The sequence below is a fragment of the Miscanthus floridulus genome, chromosome 6, assembly GCF_019320115.1.
Source record: "Miscanthus floridulus cultivar M001 chromosome 6, ASM1932011v1, whole genome shotgun sequence".
Taxonomy (NCBI): Eukaryota; Viridiplantae; Streptophyta; class Magnoliopsida; order Poales; family Poaceae; genus Miscanthus; species Miscanthus floridulus.
This window is the reverse complement of record NC_089585.1, coordinates 113539429-113552301: the sequence shown is the minus strand read 5'-3', so window position 1 is coordinate 113552301 and position 12873 is coordinate 113539429. Positions and strand designations below refer to the sequence as shown.

Sequence of the window (12873 nt, the reverse complement as noted above, 5' to 3'; positions counted from 1 at the left end):
AGTGGATGGTTTGAACTTAATCCATGAATTTAAGCCTTATTGTGTTATTTAGTGCATATATACCGAATCATGTTGTCAATTTTACAATTATTACCGAATTGTTGAAATAGATTTACCGAATTATATATGAAAATTTTTTAGCGGCATACCCTGAGACAAAATCCTAGATTCGTCACTGCATGCGTCGTTCTGTCGTTCTCCTTGTACTGTTCACGAGCAGTGCTAATAACACGTTGAATGTGAATGTAAATGAACAGAGATTTTAAGAATAACTGTTGCTTTCATTGATCTCTTTTATATATATATATACAGTGAAAAGATGTCTCTTTACACGGAGAGGCAACTGTTCACAGAAACAGTGACTGCCCAAAGAACATGCCCGTTCGGGTGGCATCCTAACGCGGGTGGCATCCTAACGCTAATACGTTAACTACTAACCCTCTCTCTAACTGCATATCCTTTCTTGCGGATGAGTTCACACGGTCTCTCTCTAACTTCATATCCTTTCTTGTAGATGAGTTCACACAGTGAGGAGACGCCTCTTCACCAGTGAAGAGATAGGCGTTGATTCACAACACTGAAGACGGAATGGTGTGAAAAAAATAAAGAGTACGGCAAGATTCATGATGCAAATATACATGAGAAAACAAAGAAAATATGAAAGTAGTATTATGTTGTATCGGCGTATTCGCTGGTTGGTTTCTACCCGGTGCTGGTTTCGCTGGAGGAAGAAAACACTGTTCACCAGTTGAATAAGCCCGCCTGAAACAGAAAGCCAACGGGGTGTATATTTTAGGACGGAGATATTCGATATTGTTGGAGAATCCTAGCAAATATGCTTCTAATTTATCGATTTACCAATTGCTTTTTTAAAACTATTGAAGATGCTCTTATCTATCCTAGTAATAATGAGGCAAAATTCCTGCCTCTTTTTTTTTTTGTTTCGTCCAACCCCAATCCGATCCGAAATCAAATAGATTTCCTCCTGTACTCCAAACATATACCGAGGATTTTCCAAATCTGTACTAAACCGAGACTGAATCAAAACCACTGCATCGATCCAAACCCAAATCAGACCTCTAGAAAGACAAACACAACTTATAAAATCAAATCCATTCCACCCATACACGAATCGATCGAAGAGGAAAATCCGAGAAAGAATTGAATCAAGCAAATCAGAGAAAGAATCGAAGAGGTCGCGCCTCCGGGCCGCCCGAGACACCCGCACCGCGTCCTCCACGCTGCCAGCCTCTGCGCTCACCGGCCAGGGTGCCGGCGCCGTCGCCTCCCACCGATGGAAGAGAGGAGCAGGGCGGGGCGGGGCGCGGGAAGGCCAGGTCCGCCCACTAATGGAGGAGACGAGCAGGGCGGCTCTAGACACGAGAAGGGGATGCAGCTGCTCATGCACCGGTGGAAGGGACGGACCGCTAGCTGCGCCGCTAGCCAGGTCAGCCCGTGCCGTCGCCTCCCCTGCGTGCGCGGCCGCCCGCACCGCCGGCCATGTCTTCCGTGTGCGCCAGCCCGATGCGCGGCCGTAGGTGCGATGGCAACGCGCGGCTGCGATGGCGAGGAGGCCGTGGGTGAACGCTGGTCTCCCCCGTGCGTGAGCGCTGGCTTCCTTTGTGCGGGAGAGAGAGACCAAGAAGATGCAAACTCGCGTGCCTGCGGGCGAAGGGGGTAAGGAACAGATGCGTGCGGTGGAGACAGAGATAAGGAGGAGAGAAAATAGGGAAAAATTAATTGATAAGTGAAAAAATTAGGAAAATAAAAAATAGAAAAATAGAAGGGTTTCTACACCATAATTATCTATTACTCTTATATATGCAGGTGAGCAGCTTCGTGAGCGAGCGGCGGCTGTGCCTGTTCGTTTCATCTTGTGGTCCTGGACGTATTGCTGCTGTTCATCGTATTGAAGAAATCTGACAAGATACGTGGCTAGGACAAATGCCCAAAGTTGACCAGCCGGGTAGCACAAGATTTATGTCTTCTATTTTGTTCATAAAAAATATTCATTTGTGCTACTTCTTGTGCTACCAAATTATATTAAAGAAAAATAAATATTTAAAATAATATATATCTATATCGATATATTATTACCTCTTAAAGAGCCAAAATTTCAACCCATTCTTTTTGTACGACCCTCTTGTAACTACTCAAACCACTCGACCGGATTGACGGTACCGTGAAGGGAAAGCCATGTAAAAAGTACCAAAAAGTAATCATGACTATAATAAGATTCGAACTCGAACGTCACTGATAGAGTATTAACTTTATATCACCTCAAATCTCTCTTGTGCAACACACACAGTCCAAATTGACAATATATCAGACAATAAATCAAATCAAACGTAAAAAATTTGAGGCCGCCGGTGCGCAGGCGGCGCAAGGCCACGGGGCAACAAGGGCACCGAGTCACGGACCGGCCAGGCGGCTGGGCGAAAAAGCTCGGATGTATGAAGTCCAATTTCAAAGCTAATTGTAGAGCATTTCTATGGTCCACAGCATCTCATGTACATACCCATATATAAGTTAGTGCAGTATGTGTCTTGCATAGGGCCTGTTCGCTTACTTGTATACGATCGTGAATTATAAGTTGGAATATTATTTTTCTCTCACCCCAAATTAACACGTAGTAAATAATCCACGATCGTTTACGACGAAACGAACATGCTGATGTAGTTCAATACCAACATGAATTCAAAAAGCATGATGATTACGCAACTAATGTTACGTCCCGTTGCAACGCTATATTTGCTAGTGTTATAACTGAAATGATAGAGAAAGCGAGGGCTTAGAAAGGGAAAGAAATTATCCGAACAACGCCCTCCTATCGCTGCCACATCACCGCATTTGCCTCCAGCTCTCCTCCCATCCCATGGCTTCCCTTCTCTGCCCCGCCTCTTCCTGCCGCTCCGCTTCCTTGCGCCGCACAGCCGCCTCCCCCGCTGCACCATCCTTCCCCTCAAGTCGGCACTACGGAGGCGCATCCACAGCCCCGCTCGCGTCCCCAGTCGCCTCTCAGCCGCCGCGGGCCCTTGCGGCGGCCTCTTACGACTACGGCGGCGACCTGCTCAGGCCCATCGACACACAGACGATCATCATAGCCGCCGCCGTCGTATCCGCGGTCTCCCTCTCTCTCGTCCTCGGCCTCAAGGTCTCCACCGCTGGCTTTCTAGCTATTTTCTTTTCTTGCTGAATGCATGAATGGCAGGCTGTTGCCTGTTGGTCTCTGTTAAGGTTTTGTGATGTTCTTTGCTGTGCTCTTTCAGGGCGACCCGGTGCCGTGCGACAGGTGCGCTGGGAATGGTATTTGCAGTCTCTCCTCCATTGCATTCTTCTTTCTCTGGCCGGGTGAACTGAATGGATGATAACTCTAGAAATTAGCCTTCTGATATGCACTGCTGTATGGTTGTTCCAAAGCCTGAAACTATAGCAAATCGTACTTGTCTTGTCTGATGCTAATGGGGGCGGGGGGCGGGTCATCATTATCTAGCTGTTTGCCACACGCCCATACTTATTTGTATAGGCAGAAGGCACATCCACTTTTGAATCACCCCCAATTTGTGAGTTATTCTGTTTAGTCTGCTACTCTCTGTTTTCGCGAACGGGATTGAACCCGTATTTCATTAAGACGGCAGGAATTTTGGTACAACCGGTTGTTAGGCCTGCTACATCCAATCGTTTGCGAGTGGCAAGCGATCTCGTTAGCAAGGCTAACAACCCTCAACTGTTAGTCTGCTACTCTGCTAACACAATATGTCTAGATGATTATATAGTTCCCTTGGGGTCAGCGCTTCACTTGTTTTCTTAGTAGTTTCAATGGCCCCTACAAATTGATGGAAATTATCAATAGGTACATCTAATTCTTTTATATAGATTGAAATATTTATGGATGGCAAAATGGCCCAAGAAAATAGTTAATTTGGCTTGATGCTAAATCATTGTGAGAGTGGGTAAGCTTTTCTATCAGCGGAGAGAAACATTACCCTATCTTTATAGGCATGCCCGTGCATGTTTACTACATCACCACTTTACCTCCATGCTGTGTGCCTCACTGCTCCTCAGTGAACTGTTTGGTCATGCAACACTTTTGTTTAATACAGAGGGAAATGCATTTCAACTGATGGGCAGGAAAGACATACAAATATAGACCTTTTGAGAGAGAAACACATAAAGACCAGCCTGTTCGCTTGCTCGTAAACGATCGTAAATTTCCAGCTGGGAATAGTGTTTTTCTCTCACACCAAACCAGTCAGCAGTAAATAATCCACGATCGTTTACGGCCTCCCGAACAGGCTGAACTCTTAAGTAAATATAGCACATTGACACCAATATCTAGTTACATGCTTATAACGTTTTGTACATGTATGATGCCTTGACACTTGCTAACTAGGGGGCACGAAGTGTGTGTTCTGCAACGATGGCAAAATGAAGGTGGAAAATGGAGTCGTTGAGTGCCGCGTATGCAGAGGAGCAGGTTGCCCTGTTCCCTTATTTCATATTCTTTTGGATCTGCTCATAACATGAGAGACCAAACCTGACACTAAACCTGACACTGAAGTTAGGGATCCAGTGGATTTTCTTTTAGCGTCTATTCTGACTCTCTGTATTTATCACGCAGGGCTAATACTTTGCAAGAAGTGTGCTGGTTCTGGATACTCCAAGCGGTTGTAGCGGAAGCCCAGTTAGGGTGTGTTTGGTTCGAGCTACTAAATTTTAGTAGCTACTAAACGGTTTAGTCACTTTTAGTAATTCCAGAGTTACTAGAGAGGACTAAAGCCCTTTTAGTAGCTTTTAGTCATAGCGTTTGGTTAAAAAATTACTAAAGTGACTAAAAGCAAAATTACTAAAGTGACTAAAAGCTACTAAATTTAGTAGCTACTAGACGAACCAAACATGCCCTTAGCTGACATTCTGTGCAGTTTTACATCCGAAAGATGGACTTTGTACAGATATATAAACTCTCTTCTCTTCCTGCCAGCAAATATATATGTCCACGCAGAGATGAGCTTGAAGGGAAGCTGATTTACAGTCTGCTGATATATTATCAGTTGCAGTTCATTGACGATGTGCTTCTTCTCTGTTATCAAACTGTTCACAAAAGATTTCGTGTCTGTGTATCATGCAGCTTCATTAGTCATAACGCCAGCGGCCACACATCAGTGGAAAACTTCTTCTGGATTCAATTTTGGCAAAGGCACCAGCCGCTAGCTCAGAACGCTTTGCTATCTTCGGCGAAAGCCTTTGGACGCGCTCCACAGCTCCATAGTAGACGGCGCGTGCCGGGCTCGGCACGATCATGCCGATTTTGATCACAGAGGCGGTACGGTAACGCATGAGCAAAAGAGAAGAGCGCGTGCTAGGCCAATTTCGCCGGCCACGTGCTTCTGATCAGAACTGCACCGCGCTAGTAAACAATCCGGAGCCCCCTGTGAAGCACCGCGTCTGTTAATCAACTCCATGACTTTTGCACTCTCTTTCAAACAAGTACTGTACAACTGAACGCAAGAAATGAAAAGAAAAGACAGCAACGCATCGCAGGGTGAAGTGGGAAAATTCATGACAAACTTTCTGGTCAAAACATAGCCTGTGCGCAAGAATGCAAACATTTTTCAAATGCTGGTTCTGCAAAAAGTACTATACAAAATGGCCTTGCAAAGCCGAAAATACCAGATAGTAGTGCTCACTCCTGACAGGTGAATTGCTTCTTCACCTACCAACTACCATTACGATTACCATAATAAGCTAGGCTAAACAGCACCTGCAAGTCGCAAGTACGCGTTTTGTTCCAAAGAGAAAACATATAAGGACCCTGAGACTGCAACACTTCCCAGGTTTCAGCTCTGTAGACACATGCCAGCAAACTGCAGCTCTACAGCTGCTTACACATCTGAAATCTTGCTCCTGAATTCTGAGTAGTCACTCTCCTTGGTCTTGTTTGCAGTACCTTCCTCAGTATGCCTCTCTGCAGGCTGTCTTCGAAACGGGCTTGATTCGCTGTCATGAGCAGGTGGAAAGCCAAAAGATTTGATGAAACTGTTGGTCATCCGCTCAGCTTCATCCAGGACGTTCCCTAGGCTCCCAAAGAAGGCTTCCATGTCACTGCGGAGTCCAGGGAATGCAAAGGGCTCGTTTCTTGGAAAGCCAAGAGAAAGTGAACCACTTTTCATTTCTTCTGTGACATCTTCCTCAGTGTTTTCAGTTTTGGATTCCACCAGTTCAGAGGGCCTAAACAGAGATAGAACATTCAGGGACTAAGAAGTTTGTAAATAATACACATCAACAACAAAATTGGAAAACTGATATTAGGTTGTAATGCTACACTTACAAAGAGGAAAAAATAGTCAATAAAAGATTAAAAGGGCAAGACAAGAAAGTGGAATTATCCCATTGCTGTTTTCTTCTGGATGAAAGTAAGGTGCAAAAAATATAACAGAGACATGTTAACTTTATATGATTTTCAATAGCACTGCACTTATGTCTTCCCCATGAGATAGTGTACGTCTTTGATGAGTAATAGCAGCATGATTTTCAATAGCACTGCACTTATGTCTTCCCCATGAGATAGTGTACCTCTTTGATGAGTAATAGCAGTATGATTTTCTATAGCACTGCACTTACGTCTTCCCCATGAGATGTATATCTTTGATGAGTAATAGCAGTACTACCTAGACGACATATCACACATGCATACAGAGGCGGATAAGATTAGTTGGCGGTTCTTTAACATTCTACTAATTAAATCTGATGTAAAATGCACTGAGTTGACAACTTCCTATAAGACATGTAAATATGAAAATGTACACATCATGTTCCCAAGAACAATTTACAAGTGACGGTAACACCTGAACTTAGAAACATTGCCAATTATAAGTACAACAGAGTAAAATTAGCGGTGAAGACTAAAACCAATAGTTTGCATCTAAACCACAGCCATAGCCATCACCAGCTGTAAGCCGGACAAGTGATACCACAACCCTAAGATCACAAGTGTGACACACAGCTGTTAACGGATCGAGGGAAAGCACCAGGCACAGGCTAATATACCTGCCGACGCAGTCGCGGAGGAGCTGCTCCGTCTTCTCGCACTTGCGGACGAATCGGCCGGGTTCGACTTCCTCCGTGTGGCAGCGGGACTGCACGACCCGTCACGTGGCGCACTGCGCCCCCTCGCCCCCTCCACCGGCGAGGTCGGGGACACCGCCGAGGCCCCGGCCGCTGTCACCGTCGTCGTCGTGCCAACGCCAACCCGTGGGATGGAATCGAATTGGGAATTGCAGTCTGATCCGGGTTTGGGACGCTCCGGTGCGGTTTGTTTATGGTCGTAGATTTGGGCTTGTCTTGGGGAGCAATCCGGCGTGCCGGCGGGGGAGGGGGGAGGGGGGTGGGGGCGGGGCGGTGGCGCTTGGTGGCTCTAGAAGAATGTGGAAGGCGCCGGGTTTGTCCGCCCAACGCGTGTCTCCGCTCCGTGGGGGAGGATACCAGCTTCCATTTTTTTTATATGATTCCACTTTCTGTTATATGATGATGATGTAAAGAAAAGCTTAACACTGGTCTCTCTGTTCCACAATAAAGTATAGATCTCGTTTATTTATGAGTTAAATATCTTAAAATATACATAAAAATATTAATATTTATCATATGTAATATTTCTTTTCTTTTTATTTACATATCGTATTTGCTTTATCCTAAATCATACATTTGTATCTTTGAATATTAGTTTATAGAAATTTATATAGATCCGTAATATAAAAGTATGCTTTTAGATTAATTATAAAAAATAACTTTCATAATACATAATTTTGATGTTATAAAAGTATTAGAAATTTTTTAAATATATGGTCAAAGATAATATTATTTGACTTAGGATAAAGCTAATGTGACATAAAAAAATTAACATAGGGAGTAATAAGCATTATTATGGACGTGGGTACCCTAAACATTTGTATGCAAGACAAGCTTAAAGAACATTGATCATGGAGTATAATTTCATAATCTAGTTAAAATTAAAGAAGTTTGACTTCTCGATAAACATATTGCACGTTTATTCAGGTATCTATTACTCCCTCCATCCTCAAATAAGTGTACTTTTAGGATTTATGGAGGAGATCAAGTTAAATTACTTGAGAATTATTTAGCTCTCTGAAAAGTTATTTGAGCATATAATGATTGCATTATGAACATATAGAGAGAGAGAGAGTAAAAAAGAAAAAAAAACTACTTGAACTAGGTGAAACATATCTAGAAGTGCACTTCATAGAAATTTTTTCTATAAAACCGTTTGAAACAAACTATCATGTCCTTACATAGTGATGCAGGTTGACCCAAAACTTGAACTGTACTATCTAATCAATCATTTTTGGAGATCTAATTAAAGAAAATGTTTAATGAGAGTTTTTTTTTTGTAAAAATGACTATTTCTATCAGTAAAGAAAGATGTAAAGAGATATTTGAAATTGCTGTTGATTAAAGACTAGCCAAATGACACCAATAGCCAACATGGAGAAGGCAGCTGTGCTTATACTTAGGAGGTGTTTGGTTCGAGCTACTAAACTTTAGTAGCTACTAAATGGTTTAGTCATTTTTAGTAACTCCAGAGTTACTAAAGAGGACTAAAGTCCTTTTAGTAATTTTTAGTCATAACATTTAGTTAAAAAATTACTAAAGTGACTAAAAGCTACTAAATTTAGTAGCTACTAGACGAACCAAACAGACTGCAAAGGCACAGAGAGCAAAGCCAATTAACACGGAGGCACCGAAGAGTTTGCCATACAGACCTTGTATAATTCCTATGAAACAGCTTGTTTTATAGGAATTTTGGAAAAACTGTACAAATATACTAGCAAGTTTCTATGTTTTTTTTATGACCCATCCAAACGTAGGAGTGTAGGACCATAAATACAGAGAAAATATTTGGTTACTGTAGGACCCACTGTCATTTGCAGCGGCGCCGAGATCCCCATTCCTCTTGCCCACCCCTAAACCCTCGCTTCTCCCCCAACGTTTGCTCACCAAGACCAAGATGCTCCGCCGCGCCGCCCCTACGACGGCCGCACTCTGCCGTCGAGCGCTCTCTGCCACGCCATCCTCCTCCCGCACCGCCGCGGCCTCCTCCTCTGCCGTGAATTCCATCCTCCTCCGCTCGCTCAAGGAGCACTACCTCGAGGTCTGCAAGATGACGCCGCCGCCCAAGGTCAGCCCGCCCGAGCCCTTCACCATCGTCAAGGGCTCCCTGGACCAGCCGTCGGGACCCGTGCTGCGCCGCGAATACGGCGACGACGGCGAGGAGATCTCCATCTCCGTCGCCAGGCTCGCCAACATCCTGCCCGCCGGCGCCGACTCTGACTCGGAAGGTACCGGCGAGGGCGGTGGGATGAGCGCGTCCATCAGCCAGATCTTCCTCCATGTTGATATCTCCAAGCCCGGGACAGGAAAGTCGATGCAGTTCCTTTGCGGGCTGTACCCGGACGCCCTTGGGATCCATTCGGTCTGCCTCCGGTCGAAGGACGCCGAGTCGTTTGACGGGGATATGGCTTCGAAGGGCGGTGGAGAGTACCGAGGGCGTATTTTCCAGTGAGTTGTTCTTCCAAACGCTTGAGAAATTTTGATGTTTCATTCGTCTTGTATTTGTTTCTTACAATAGTTTGTGTAAGAAGATGTCTGGGCTCGAGGAATTTGATTTACTGCTCGAGTATGATTAATTAGGAGATGATTATAACTATGCAATACAGGTGGGACTATAAATTTAGATGTTAGAATAGGTGGATTGAGGACAAATTTTGTTTACTTGTTGTAGCTTGTTCTGTGGCACACAGAATTCGGATAAGAGTATTTCCTGCTATCGCCAGTTATTGATTTCAACTTTGAAGGCTTGAGCTCAAGATTTTTTTTTTTATCTCATGTTGGACTGTATGCAATACCCCAGTAGACAATTCAGGTAGCCAGTGGCTTTAATAAGATGTTATTTTTGGAAGTTTGGAATTGATGAGAAGAAAACTATCATGCAGTGGGTTGATATATTCTGTTTGCATGCCCCCTGTTGAAATGTGGTCTAAGTAAAACTTGTTGGTACTTTTAAAAGTAAATACAATTCTAGTATTGCCACTAAGTGTGAAAGAATTTTAGGTGCATTGGCATGCGCAAGCGGGTCTAAATGGGCATATTCATTCTGTTTCTTGACAATACCGCTTTTCAGAGACTACTAACTAGACCATGGATTAACAACTCCAAACACAAACATTTCTATAACTTTTACTTGCTTAGTTAAACTAAAGAAAATAAATCCTTTCGATAAACGAAATAAATGCAGCAACAAGATGACAGATATTTAGATACAGTAAACGGAAGTGTTGTGTCTATGTAATAATGATTGCTTCCATTATCTGTGATGCCTGATGAGATATTTGATGAAGTTATTGATGCTTTAGATACAATGAACGGAAGTGTTGTGTCTATGTAATAATGATTGCTTCCATTATCTGTGATGCCTGATGAGATATTTGATGAAGTTATTGATGCTTTAAGGGAAATGGTATTGCTTATACACACAGCTTGTTTATATAATGTGCAAAATATCGTAAAAAACATATTGACTCTGCACTGATTCATTGTTAGTTCTAAAACATTTGATTGTTGATGAGAAAAACTTAGGATATGGCAATCTCACGGACAACTCAGCATTTTGTGACTTTATTGCTCAGTTACATGTGGCCATCTATGGTTCAGGGGCTACATGTGAATATAGGACATTGAGTCAAATTCTGAGTTGCAGTTGGAACGAGTGTCATATCCTGAATTGTTCCCATTGTAAGTTGTTATCGATTGTAGACTGTAGTAGGCAATTCAGATAGAATATTTGAAACTTATAGAAGGATACAACCTAACCTCTAAGAACTACTCGTATCCCAATAGGTAATATTCTGGCTGTATGTTACCTATTGGACCTGCCCCAAATTGAACTGAATATAGAAGGCTTTCAGTATACAAGCATGCTCAGAACTTCAAATAGGATTATTTATTATTCTTTCATGTCCAATTCCTTTATTTCAGTGACTATTTAGTATTCACACAATGTGGTTGGCCCTGCTAACATTTCTGGTGAATTTTAAATGTTGAGCTACAACAACAACAACAACAACATAGCCTTTCAATCCCAAGCAAGTTGGGGTAGGCCAGAGTTGAAACCCACCGAGAGCCCCTAGTCACGGTTCAGGCACTTCAATAGCTGCTTTCCAAGCACTCCTATTCAAACATAGATCCCTTATATCCCAAGCTTTCAAAATTTTAAATGTTGAGCTAACGAAATAAATAGATATTTGTGCATAAAATAGCAATTTATGCTATGGATATTTAGTTGCCAGTTAACCACAAACAAGGGTCCTTTAGTTGTGACTGCTCTGGTTAGTTGACTCAAATGTTAATTGACGGGCCAGTTGGTGAAACTACTGATGTCATAAAGGAGTTGGCTGCAGATAAATGCATGTGCCTCCTTAGGTCCTATACAATGTTCTGTGGCAATGCATAAAGGTACTGAAAGTAATATTGGTAATCCTCTCTGTTAACTCTTCTTTACCCTGTCCAAAAAACTTTAGATTGACTACATTTGGTTCATGTGGTGGTGTTAAATTTGGATGATACAATACAAACAAAGGATTAAGGAACACGTCACGTGTGTTAACACACTACTTTCTACTGATTATATTTATATGTTTTTTGAATGGACAGAGAGTTGGATGAAAAGGTTCGTGATGCACTCCATCTTTACATTGAAGCCCGTGGCATAAATGAGAAGCTCTTCCGTTTTCTCCAAGCTTGGCTTTATGTAAAGGATCACCGCAATCTTATACGTTGGTTCAAGAGTGTTGGTTCACTCATCAGTGAGCCAAAGCCAAAGTAAGGTACATTGCTGTCTTTGCTCTTTATCTATGTTGGTTCATATATCATTTCCATGTGGAACATCTCTGTTTTATGTATAACTAAGTGCCATGCTAAAATTGTGCCCGCTGTAGATGTACAACATTCACATATATTACTTAGCATCAACTTATCCAAGTATGCCTGAAGACTCTGAAAAACAAAACAGTATGTTTTGCAATCAAGGTCGTTTGGTAGTATTGTTCGGAACTATACACATTACTCTGAAAAACAAAACAGTATGTTTTGCAATCAAGGTCGTTTGGTAGTATTGTTCGGAACTATACACATTATGGGTGCTAGATAGAAATGCAGTTCTGATTGCTGCCTTGCAATGTTTTCAAATTGTAATTGACTAACCGTGACTAATCATAGTGCATTAGTTGGACAACTTGATAACCTTGCTGCCTTTTTTTTCCCAATCAGGTGTCAAGAACCCGAAGGGTGGGCCTGGTGCAAGCGGTAGAGTCTTACCGCCGTGACCGGAAGGTCCTGGGTTCGAGTCGTGGTCTCCTCGCATTGCACAGGCGAGGGTAAGGCTTACCACTGACACCCTTCCTCAGACCCCACACAGAGCGGGAGCTCTCTGCACTGGGTACACCCTTTTCGTAGGTGTAGGACCCCATGCTGGAGAATGAAGATCATCTGAAAGGCGGTTGTAGAGCAGTTTTCTCCAGGATGGAGAATAGTCGTAGGATAAAGTGAATTATGTGCAAAGTTGCGCCAGCGAGGAGTTTTTGTTTATCTTTAGTTTTTATTCGCTGGGGGAATTAGTGGTGTGCTAAACGTGTTGCTGTGGTGGTTGCATTAGTTGTCATTAGTTCTTGTGATCTGCTACCCTATCATGCTGAGGTGGTTGTCAGATTCTCAATTATTCAAACTCCACACTTGGCCAGTGCAATACATCGAATCGCAAGAAGCACGTGTATAATTGAGAGACCTTTTTTTCTTCATACAAAG

General features: G+C 42.9%; 2 protein-coding genes and 1 pseudogene across 5 annotated transcripts; 2 read left to right on the top strand and 1 right to left on the bottom strand.

Moving 5' to 3' along the window:
- The first annotated feature begins 2823 nt into the window (after positions 1–2823).
- On the top strand, positions 2824–5133 carry LOC136459119 (protein BUNDLE SHEATH DEFECTIVE 2, chloroplastic-like). Of its 3 annotated transcripts, XM_066459022.1 has the most exons (4): positions 2825–3154; positions 3270–3306; positions 4394–4477; positions 4622–5117. In XM_066459022.1, the coding sequence occupies exons 1-4, from the start codon at positions 2876–2878 to the stop codon at positions 4672–4674; spliced, it is 453 nt and encodes a 150-aa protein (XP_066315119.1). In that variant the 5' UTR covers positions 2825–2875; the 3' UTR covers positions 4675–5117. The 3 variants fall into 3 exon arrangements, with proteins under 3 accessions (XP_066315120.1, XP_066315121.1, XP_066315119.1); XM_066459023.1 differs by lacking the exon at positions 4394–4477 and having other exon boundaries at positions 2824–3154; positions 4622–5133; XM_066459024.1 differs by lacking the exon at positions 4622–5117 and having other exon boundaries at positions 2824–3154; positions 3270–3292.
- A 435-nt stretch (positions 5134–5568) lies between these two features.
- On the bottom strand, positions 5569–7492 carry LOC136461044 (fra a 1-associated protein-like; annotated as a pseudogene).
- Positions 7493–8916: 1424 nt separating this feature from the next.
- Positions 8917–12873, top strand: LOC136459118 (uncharacterized protein At2g39795, mitochondrial-like). Of its 2 annotated transcripts, none has more exons than XM_066459020.1 (3): positions 8917–9573; positions 11725–11892; positions 12340–12873. In XM_066459020.1, exons 1-3 carry the CDS (start codon positions 9023–9025, stop codon positions 12377–12379), a joined length of 759 nt encoding a protein of 252 aa, XP_066315117.1. In that variant the 5' UTR covers positions 8917–9022; the 3' UTR covers positions 12380–12873. The 2 variants fall into 2 exon arrangements, with proteins under 2 accessions (XP_066315117.1, XP_066315118.1); XM_066459021.1 differs by having other exon boundaries at positions 8922–9573; positions 11725–11897.